Raw genomic sequence first — 11714 nt, forward strand, 5'->3', positions numbered from 1 at the left:
AAGTGTGTGTGTGGGCTGTGGGCCAGGCCTGCATGCAGTTTGCCTTGAGTGTCTAAGGATAATCGTGCATTAATGCGAGAATATTTGCTTACAAAATCGACTCCAACATCATCTGATGCCTTTTCCATATGTTGGAGTTGCCGTAAAGTCTGCCATTCACTCGCCTAATGGCTTCCCGTTGCAGTTCTCTACGGGTCATCCGAAATTGTGCGATATCAATCTTCTACACTTGAACTGTGAGCACGGAACAAATGCCAGTGCCAGAGGGCAGTCACGCATCTTTGGCGGGGTCACAGATGTTTGCATTTGCTTCCATCATCATCGATACCCGTAATTGGACATCGAACCCTGGTCCAGGCATCCCATTCCTCCACCTTTCAACCGTGTGCAATATGTGCGCAAGTAATTGTGATTTTCCGTGTTTTCCGTTTGATTTTCCACTCAGTTTCGACCCACCCCCAAGTACTACATGAATTTGTCGTTTTCAGAAATTTATGCTTTTTAGTTTATTGCTGAATGGAAGGAGCAGCAGTAGCAGCAGGAGCAGAAGGAGCAGTGCCAGAGCAGGGTCAGGGTGTGCCTGCATAGTTTTATGAGTGGACCTCGGGTGTGTCCAGTCCGGGACCAGCCAAGTCGATGTGTAATTGGGAATTTATTAGTCGCTGGAGACTCATTTACATTTCTCCCACTTGCAGGGAGGTTGAACGTGGAAGCCCAAGTGTGGGCGTCACCCACACACAAGCTACTGTAATTATTAGTATTCTTTTATTTATGGCAAGACAAGTTTTGATTTATCAAGGATACAAGCAGAATGCCAAAGACAAATGCGTCGAGTTGGGTAAATAAATTTCGCCTCTGATTTATTACTAATTGTCAGTCACAAAGGACTTGAGGCGCACCTGGCAATGCGATCGGGGTCACCATTTCGGGATATTTCTTGCAATTAAATCGATAACATTCATGGGGAGAAGCTTCTATTATGACTTGGCTTGAGCTGAGTTCTCTAGTCAGTTTTATTGTGAGATTAGATCTGAGAGACAGATTATGGCTTAGTCCATATTTCTAACGATCCACTCCCTGTACGGATAGATGCGCATAAACATGCCGGGGAAGGAGAAGCCAGTTTTTAGTGTGGATCCCACATTGATGATCGCAATCAGATAGTAGCTGGACGGATTTCCATAGACCACATTGACGCCCATAAGCGGAGCGCCAGACAGGAGGATATCTTCGCTAGAGACTAAACCACAGATGCGGTTCGAGGTAGCTTGGAACTGGTCAAAACCTGGATGCGTCTTGCAGTACTCCGAGCCGAGGGTGTGCACCTGGTGCTTCGAGCGATATTTACCCTCCGGCCTCAGATCGCGGGCGAAGGCCACCATCTCGAGGCGCTGGCCAATGTGGTTGCCCTCGATCTCGTGGTCCGGCGGCAGGCAGATTGGCTGCACAAACTCCCCGAAACGAACGTTTCGATGTAGTTTGGCCAGGGCGATGTCGTTGTCGTAATGCAGCCCATCGAACTGCGGATGAACAGCCAGCTCCAGGATAGTGTAGGACTCCGGCGGAGGCGCACAACTGCCCCCCGCCATGCAGTCCCTCCGTTGAGTGTCCCGGTTGGACTTCCAGTCTCCAAAAAGTATATTCGAGGCCTCCATGGTATTATCCACCAGTATGCAATGAGCCGGGAGAATCGCGTGCCTCTCGCTGAGGAGTACAGCGAGACAGCGGTACGAATATTCCTCGGTGTCCGACTTGTTGACGAAGCTGTAGCCCACACGTCCCAGCCACGGGTGCTCATCCGGCTCGGTAATTTCCTTCTGGTTGTACAGCTGCGTCTGCCTTAGTCTGCCACAGTTCAGCTGCTGCTGCTGCGCCTGGATTGCTGTGGGGCACACAGAGATTTCAGCTGAGTTTCAGTTCGGGGCAGGGTTTTTCCCTGACACTACTGTGTCTATTACTTACGTGATAAGAGAATGGGCAATACCAATAACCCAGTGAGAACCGCACAGGCGCCTCCCAACATAGTTCCAGTGCAAATTAATCCAAACCGATTCACGTTTGCCGGATGACTGAACTTTATTAGTATTAAGTGAAACAGCGATAAGTGGACATTGGCAAAGCTTTCGCCAAGTGCAACTCATTGCAAAAGCATTGATGATGCGCTATTCCCAACGGGGTATAGAAGTTCCGTTATATTGTTCTTCAATCATTCGAGTGCCACTTGCTTGCCGATCCGATTGCTGAGCGCAGCTTCGGACAACAACAGCAAATGTAGAGAACGAAGCGCGAGTTGGGAGAGAGCTTAAAGAGAGAGCACATGGCGCTCGCGCCCACACCAGCTGAAAGCAGAGTTGAAAGCGGAGACGAAAAATACAAAAACACTGCTCTGGTGCAAGTGCGCACATGGCTGCTTAGCTGAGATGAAAGCTCTGCCATCGATCACTGATGAGAGAGTAGCAGTGAAGCCAGTGAGAAAGCTTTAAAATAAAAACAAATATGAGAATTTGTAACAGCAAAAATATGCAGCTGGAGTTTAGATTTCAACGATAAAATGTTAGAAGAAAATAAAATAAATGTGTTTCTGGCTATATCCCCATACTGCTCCAAAAAAAACCCACCCAACACCGTAGCTCAAACTGTCCTTCATATGTTTAATTTAAGCCTCGTAATTGTGTTCAATGTAAAAGTCCTTGCCCATCAGTTCACGCATAATCTTATTACGCACATCAGAGTCAGTCTATGTGGGAGACGGAGGCCTTGAGCTGCAAATCGGATGGGGGAAAAAAGAGCGTAAAATTTCAACAACGTCACCAATTTCCGGCAATTATTTCGACTGTCGGTCGATTTAATTTATTCGTTGCTCAAAATTAAAACCAAACCAAAACAAAGAAATCCCCTTGTCCAACTGAAGCGACATTGTAAACAGGCCACATCCCCAAAACCCAAACCCAAACCCAAACCCACTTCGAAACCCAGTCCCCTGTCCAGGCAAGATCCTGTGCTACGTCTCCAGCTCATGCTGTGTTTGTTGGTGCGATTTTTCATTCCAGACGCAATTGGTTTTCAATTCATGGCCATGTAATCCACTTCCCCTCCTCCGCCCGGGTGGCTCCATGGGATATTTCTGGGGATTTATGTTGTTTTTTTTTACGCTCTCATAGACCAGACCAGGCTGAGGTCTGTGTGGGGTCTGTGCATATTATTAGCGAGCGCCGCGTGACTGTGACTCGAGTTGAGCTTTTAATCGAATGCACATAATTGCCAAAATAAATCAATCAATTCGGCTCGGCTTCCCTCTAATGAGAACTGACAGTCGCCCAGTCATCGCTCCACTGCTAGATCCACTCTCCCAGTCCCTCCTCGGGGTCCATGGTAGGCTCGAGGCATAAATTACCATCCCAGGATTTAATATATTCTCGAATGATGCTTCATAAGCGGCCGGAACAGGGCAGACCCTTAACGACTTGGTTTACGTGTCATTTGACTTTGGAAGGTGCGCCCCCTGGCTAATGCCTCCTCTTAGCCGAACATAAAGATCCATGTTCCAAGTGATAGCGATCTTTCTGTCTGCCCCGACACGTGACTCCATCCTCGCGCCTGCATTTCGTTTTGTAATCCGCGATGACACGCTCCGCTCTCTCTCTCTCTCTCTCTGACTCTTTGCGTCCATTATGAATTTGACAAATGGAGCGCAACTGTCCCGGTGCCCCCAGACAGACAGACAGGCAGAAGGGGGTAAGTCTTTAGGTGATGCCGGGAGTGCGTGCGGGATTACGTGTCAAAGGATTAGCGACAACACGAGCCAGCGGCACTACCCTGTGGCACGAGAGAGAGAGAGCAGCTTTGAGAGTTTTTCCATGATAAGAATTGATTTAATATTGAAGCAGGCAGTTGACTGTGAGTATTTATCATAAGGCAGTTGATTAGATACAAAAACTTATATTTCTAGAATATTATTGACCTACTTTGACAACAATTTCTAAATCCAATCAGGAAGGAGTTCTTGATTCCAAAATCTTCCCAAAATCCAGAACATATTTATTATCCCATTGTCGCTGATTGCCGGCCACCTTATGACGCACTTCCCGCTGTGTTCAAAAATGCTCGCAAACAAATTTGCGTTGGAAAATGTTCAACCATAATTTGGTGTCGACACCAAAAAGCACAAGCGAAGGTCGTCGTGGCAGTGGGCTGAGATCTGCCGGAACTGACGGGCGCATTATTAGCCGCAGGGGGAGTTCCAAAGGATGAGGCTGAAGCCTCGAAGGGGTGTTTTGTGTGTGTTTTTTTTTTGGTCCACGGGCTGCGGCAGTCCACAATTGAATTGTAAAAAAACGAACTGCAAAACGCATTTTTCAAAAACGACAAACAAACGAAAAGTGAAACGGAAATGAAAACAAACAATGGAGGGCCAAGGAAAACAAAGTAACCTGAGAACTCGCCAAGGGTTTCCGAATTGCTACTGAGAGTTCAAACGAAACGAGGAATACGCTCATGATGATGATGATGATGATGCTGATAGACCCGCAAGGGGAGTGTGAAAAATGAAATAAGTGTGAACAAATAGAAGCACACAGTAGGACGAGTCTCAGTTTTTTGGGCAAAGTCAAATGGATAGAGCGACACAAGGGGTTGGCACTCAACCAGGGGGTTGTAGTCCACCGTTTGGCAATTGTGTTCTGCTCAAGTCCCAGCGATATGTATACAACCAATAGTCGTGGCATTAAGCAAACACCAAACAGTTATCAATCAGTTTTTACATATGCAACACAACAAAAATCAACAGCACCCTGAGATGGATAATGTGGAGAATTTGGGAAAAGGCTTGGAGTGGAAAGAGAGAGAGAGAGCCATGAGCTGTCACTCATAGATAGGTGGAACTACAGACCCTTCGGGTGCATCCAAATTGAGTTAGAGAACAAGTTTCCCGATTGAAGTTTGAAGTTTTCAAAACTAACAAAAAATGTGAGTATGAAGCAATTTTTTCAGAGACTCTTTTGCAGGTCACAGAGTTCTCAGAGTTCTCATACGCTAGGTGCATATTCCATTGTGTTTTAAGATTATATTTCGATCCATGCTTCGGTCTCTAAAGTGACATTCCATTCCGCTGTCACACTGTTTCCCGTAGCGCAAATTTGGAAGCCGGCCGCTTGTGTCTTATTTCCTCTCCTGCATTCGATTGTTTTTTTATTGGTGTATATTCTGCACGCCAGTTGGTGCGTTGATGACCGTTTAAGCAAAGTGTCAGCCGAGTGGAGCGACCAGGACCGCAGATGTCCTGTCCCGAAACCCAATGCCTGTCCCGGCAGGAAGCCCCAGGAAGCGGCGACCTCATTAAGGCAGCAAAGTGCAGGCCAATTGCAGGGGCCCGCACTTGGCCCCCGGGCATAAATCACGCCATTTAATAACTAATAAACGCCATCGTAGTCGCCGTCGTTGCTGCTGTGATTGTCGTCGTTGGACTCCACCCAAGTGGCAGCTGTCAGCTTGTCAGCGGCGAGCGAAGAGCGTGAAATAATCGCCAGACGCGACATTGGAACGGAAGGAAAGGCAAGCAAATGGACAGGGACAACGGCCTCTGCCCAGTGTTCGTGTCAAGTAAAAAGCACCCCAGAGGAATCCATCAGTTTTGGGATTTTCGTATATTAAGTCATCATTTTTAGCCCATGCCCCATGCTGCAGCTCCCACGGGACAAGTCCCAGTCGAGTGTGGGGTCAGCCTGGGGAAACTTTAAATTGAAGCTGCGACCAAGGGTAGAGAGTGAGTGAATGGTTGGATGGAGGATGTATCTGCCTTTTGTGCTCATGATTACTGACTACAAGGAAAGTTAAGTGCCACAGCCAGGGGTGTGGTGGTGGAGTAAAGCTCTGGGATATCGCTCCTTGTTCGTGTTTCATTGGTGGTTAATGTCGGACATGTTGGGCCACGAGAAACGTGTGGGCGGTGGAGAGTTATGAAACAGAAAGAAACATTTTAATAGGGAATAAAGAGGAGCAGATTCCAAGGAACTTTTTGGCTCAACAAACCAGCAGCTCTTAGCTTAGTTTTTAACCCAGTTTCATCTAGTCTGCAACTATTTTGTGTACCCAAAATTGTATTTCTTGTATACCCAAAAGTATGCTACAGAATGTACTGGAAACACCTTTGCCATGACTTTGTTTTAGATCTCTCGAAAAACGCTCTTCAAAATTCCTCTAAAATTAAGCAAATTGTCGAATACAATTGAAAGTCAATTCCAAGTTCTTGCCACCCACCCACTTGGCCTGCACTCATTTGCCTGCAGGGGTGGTGGAGGTGGTTGGGTGGCCATTAAACCACCTGCAAGCCAGCCAGGCTTGGTTCTTGGTTCCCCCGGGGGCGGCCCAGCACGCTAATGCGTCAAAATCCTTCAACTTTTCGCAGCATTTGCGCACAATGCGGTGGAGGCGTGGCTGCTGGAGAGCCTTTCAACGTAAACAGAAACAAAAAGAAGGCAGAACAGCAGCCAGAAAAAGTGAGATAGAGAGAGAGACTGACAAAAGCATTTGAATTGACAAGTGCCATCAAAATAGAAGCGGAATTAAATTTATCATGCCAAGTGGTGGTGGTGGCAGGCTCAAGGATGCTCTCTCGAGGGGGTGGAACAGCCAACAACCAGCAACAAAGCAAACTCCGGCGTCATCGATCAACTGGAGCGTGAGACAGTTCCGCCCGGAAGGAAGACGAACTTTTAAATATTGAATAATATGTTTTCTTTATTCTCTCACCACTCAGACAGAATCTGACAAACCTTGAGCCATAATGATGGGCCGAATGATGAGCGAGAAGTGCTGCAGAAATGCTCTGATGGATGTGTCCAGAGATGACTGAAAATGTTGTGCAAGGTTGCTGTGTGGCTTCTGGCATAGAGAAAACATAATGGAATATGCCACATTAGCTTCCATTTTCGTAACAAAACATTTTGAATGTGATTTAATTTTAATTATTTAATTAGAACTGAGCTCCGACACGCTTCCTGCAGCTCAGATTACACTGCGCGACACGTGACTACGGCAAAGCCGTATTGGCATGCCATGAAGCCTCAGCGTCGTGTTAACTATAATCCGCTTAGCGTTCATAATTTCTGCTAATAGGAAGAGCCCAAGAACAGTTGACACGCCATGTCACCCCTGAGATTTTGCGTGACTCTCAGCGGGTTCCAATTATTCCCACACGTAGCTGCCGGTGCTCGGTGTTAGGTGGCTGCCAAATCGATTTGAAATATGGCCGTGGCATGGGACGGGGCTTTCAATGTAAACATCGCGCGAAAAGTGGACAAATTGTTCAACTAAAAACGACAGCAATCAAACAAAATTGAATATCAGCGGAAGCGCAAACGGAAACGGAAGCGCCAAAAAAGCGACAATGAAAACTGCACTGAGAATGGCATTGGCAATGCCGGAAAAAAAACCCCCAGCAAACTCCAGCCATGTCAGCGTGAATTGTGTTGTGCCGCATCCATTTGGGTAGCGGATTGGGTTTGGGGTGGGGTGGCTGTACGGCTCTACACGGCTACAATTGTTACGTGTCAATAACTGCAATAAAAAATCGTGGCAGCGGGTGCCGATTCGGGTCGCTCCTGGTGGCCACTCCACCACTCCAGGCTGCGCCTCAATAACTCTGCAACTCAAATCAAAATCAACGTTGCATTTCAATTGCGAAATTGCCAACTGCCAGGCGTTCATCAATCGCCGCAGGCACACAGGTCCACGGATCCACAGTCCATCCTCCCAGTCCAGTCCAGGCCGAGTCCGAGTCCGAGTCATTCAGATTTCCAATTTCGCCGACTTGTGTGCCCGTGCGAATATTAAAATAAATGTCCTTCAGTTAGTTATTTCACGAAGTTATTTGTTTCGTTTCGATATTAAATTAAACTAGGCCGGGAATTGGCTACCAATAAAATAAGAGTAAAGGAAGTAAGTTTTGTAGATGGATGGAACGCTTATTGGGTTTAATCTATTTCAGTGGTAGATATTCAATTGAAAAGTTGTAGACTCCGTAACAATAACAAATATTGCCTATTCTCTCACTTTGCACAGCGCAAGCGATGAGCCATTATAACGGTGTCTGGCGAACCAGAGTGCAAAAAGGAACGATCACAGAATTGAAGCAACAACAAAAGCACAAAAGCTCTGCTCTCTCTCGCTCACCTTTTTCAGCTACCGCTGCAGCGCGCTGCTCCGGCAACGCTGTGCTTTCATTTCTTAATCTTCCTCTTTGCTGCCGAGAAAGCTACAAGCAGAGGCAGAGCAAATGCTTCTTCATTTTTACGGCTATAGCTCTGCTGTAGCTCTGCTCAAAGTGAGGGCGGTTTCGAAAAAAATAACGGGGCTTTGTGCCTGTGTGTACGATCTTGGATACACATAACTGTAACTCAGAAACTGATTAGCAAACTTTTCATACTACTGCACAGATTTGAGCATAATTCAGAGTGTCATCTGCTGCCATATGTTCCCGCATGCCTACCCATTCAGTGGAATAATTGTATGCCATATCTGGCATGCAGATCTTACCAGTTAACTGCCCTTCTACATATTTTCTATTGGCATACCATTATTTGTTGCGTAGTTAAATACCCATTTGCTAATCTGGAGGGACGCATCTGCAGTGATCTATTGAGATGTCATCTTTTGCCGTCACTCAGCCCTCGGATCTATGACAAACGCAAATTGCAAATGTATGTTTCGGGTGCATCTCCTTTTTTGTATGTCGGGGTGACTTTGATGGCTGTGCAGCAGCAGCAGCAGCAGCAGCAGCAGAGCAGTTATTAACACGCTTGTAACGATTTGTCACAAAAATACTCGGGTATGACATGTGTGCAAACAAGACCAGAAAAATGGAACAATGCTTTGCCGAGGGGTTGCTCGGTGTCTCTGCAGCTCATCCTCAGCGAAAGGGTGGTGTGTGCGCGTGTGGCACCTTCCACCCTGTCGTTGGTGGCCAGCGAGGCGCGATTAATGAATATGTTGTTTACTTTTAAATTGACAAAAAACTTGCATTTTAAACTACAGATTTTCATCGCTTTTCAGCACTCAAGCGTTGAATAATTCAGAGCGTTTCTCTACCCATGTTCTCTGCTTTCGGCATTGTCTGCGTATTTATGCATATCATTGAAAATTTAATTAAAAACAAATCAAGCTGCAGACGACACAGAAATCAATCACAATTACCAATCAGCGTCGAAGCAATTTGCAAAAGAAAAATGCAAAAGCAAAACGAGGAATGGATGGCAGAGCACGAAGCAACGAGACCTCGGGGGCCAACAGTGACTCAAAAAGGTGATGTACATGCAAGTGCATGTACATATGTATCAATGTATGCATGTAATAAATGTTCACTAAGTAAAATGCCCATTACTTTTCCTTTTTAAATGTTAGCCAATAGACAGACACCTTGGAGCACTTTGCTTTTTTTCCAGAACTGCTACCCAAAACCTCCACTTTCACTCGTAGCTCCCATTCCCTCCCATCCGCGTTTCCCTTTCCTGCAAATAACAAGTGGAAATTGCTTCCACTCGGCTGGCCTCATTAAGTGGCTGGCAGCAGCGAAACAAAAGTCGACCACAACATTTCAAAATCAAATATAAAAGTCAAAAATTCATCGAAGCCGAAACGAGGCCTCTGTCCGTGCTCAGGATCTACATGCAAAAGGGTCGATGGTTGGAGAAGTGCGACGTCGGAATGGAATGGCTAACCGCAGGCGAGGCACCAAGACGTCGGCAATGAATGGAGAATTTGCTTTTGCGGAAAAACTTAAACACCGGAAACAATTAATTCCACTTGAATTAACATATGCACAGATTGGCCTAGCAGCCGGGTGGGTGGTGCTGGTGGTGGGTCTAGGTAGGTCCTTCAATCAAGGACCTTCGAAAGTGTTGACTGGGGCAGGGTGCCCTGTGCTGATTGATCGTTGGACCCCTCTGGATGAGCACTCCTGTAAAACTTTCGCCATAATCGCGCCCGTAGCTCCCCCCATTTGTGTTTATGAGCCAAAACTTTCGATGTTTCCAGCACCCTCCCCCCAAACTTCTACTTGCGGGGGTGCACCGCTGCCAGGTGTACCGCAGTGCGAGCAAACTATTTCAGAAATGAGTTAAAAAGTTAATTGCCAGCGGACAGGTAATTTCTGGCACACTTCAAGTGCAAATGCCATTAAGTAATATGCAAACAAGGGTGGATATGCCCCATCCCCCACCCTCACGCGGTGTCCTCCCCCTTGGCATGACCGAGTCAATCAAGGAGCTTGACAGACCTCGACAGCCGCGACACGTAAGCCATAAAGTCACGGAATGGCTTCCGAGACTCCTGTCCGGGAATCGGAATCGCTCCTGTCCGCGTTGCGTGTCCGTTGTGGTTAGTTCTGGAGCAAAAGTTTCACCAGGATATTCGTAGTGGATGGCAAGATTAGGGACGCAGTGACCGCAGGGAGCGCGTGCTCACGTTTAGGCGTAACAAATTACCATTAAACTGCAAACGCCCTCCCCCCACCAGCTCCCTGGCCCTGTCTGACTCTCTGACTGATTATTATTTAATGATGAGCCCAGGCAGATTGTCCCAATAAACAAAAGTCCGACTGCCTGTGTTCATAGTCGAGTTCCCCGCCTAATTATACGTTGTACGAAATACGATATAGACCCACTATGGACACACATTTATCCAGTTAGCGTTGAGCGTGTGCAGCCGATTCGGGGCACAGACAATGATCCCTCGTGCCACCACTTGCCACATTGAATGCTTAAAAGTTTTCGTCTGCAACTCAGTTTTGAGTCGTTGCTGCAGCAGAGCGTGTTCCATATCTGTGATTTAACTTGAATTGCAAAGGTTTGGATAATAAACAGGATATTGCATGGAATATAAACCTTTTTTTTGGGCTGAAGAATGCGGAGAGGCGTTTATTTTCATGTCAAATTTCTATAAGGCTTAAGCACTTCCGCTTTGATTTGGACATGGCTGAGAAGTACTCGAAAAAGGCAGCTCTTTAGCATGATAATTATTGCCGGAACTTCACGGAAGTCTTCCAGTTTTTCTGCTACTTCGACTCAAAACTGTGTGGCGAAATTCTCATTCTCTCATGTATAAAATATATACGAAAACTCTTAGATAAATCTCCCGCTCTCTCTCTCTCTCTCACTATCTGCGCATTTGTTTTTCTGAATCTCCACCAGCCAGCAGCCCGGTGGGTGACTAATATCATCGAAGGAATGCAATTATTCAAGTGCCGCCAGCCAATTCTCAAAATGCCAAAAACAGCCAAACGAATTTTCCGCACCGTCAGCAGGCAGCAGGGCAATTTTTTAATTTCTTAATTTTTGCGAGCTCATGAGAATTAGCCACGTTGCCACTTTGCCACGTAGCACAGAAGATGTGTCGCTGGACCCAGCATTTCCTCACTTCCAACCCCACTCTGGGTGGTAATATTTCTCTATCTCTGCCGAGGACGAAGACATCGCTGACAATGAGCCGGAGTCAGGGTCCGAGAAATGGAGTCCGAGCTGATGCTGTTTTTAGAGCTAGGAAGTGAAGGGCATATTGAGGGATTGTACATATAGAAATAATTGATTTCTGTAACTTAATATTTGTTTCTGCATTCGTCTTTACTTGGCATCTTTGGGAACTAAAACAAAACGGAATTTTCTACTGCAAATTTGACTTCCTTTTTTGCTCATTCCAGTGGCTTTTCCGCATTAGTTTTTACG

General features: G+C 46.4%; 1 protein-coding gene across 1 annotated transcript; it reads right to left on the reverse strand.

Moving 5' to 3' along the window:
• Positions 1 to 834: 834 nt before the first annotated feature.
• LOC117581944 (CLIP domain-containing serine protease 2-like) lies at positions 835 to 2105 on the reverse strand. The gene is made up of 2 exons (XM_034269426.1): positions 1963 to 2105; positions 835 to 1882 (listed from the first exon to the last, which is right to left on the reverse strand). Exons 1-2 carry the CDS (start codon positions 2021 to 2023, stop codon positions 1050 to 1052), a joined length of 894 nt encoding a protein of 297 aa, XP_034125317.1. The 5' UTR covers positions 2024 to 2105; the 3' UTR covers positions 835 to 1049.
• Between the last annotated feature and the right edge of the window lie 9609 nt (positions 2106 to 11714).

Source organism: Drosophila guanche, unplaced genomic scaffold, assembly GCF_900245975.1.
Source record: "Drosophila guanche unplaced genomic scaffold, DGUA_6, whole genome shotgun sequence".
Classification (NCBI taxonomy): domain Eukaryota; kingdom Metazoa; phylum Arthropoda; class Insecta; order Diptera; family Drosophilidae; genus Drosophila; species Drosophila guanche.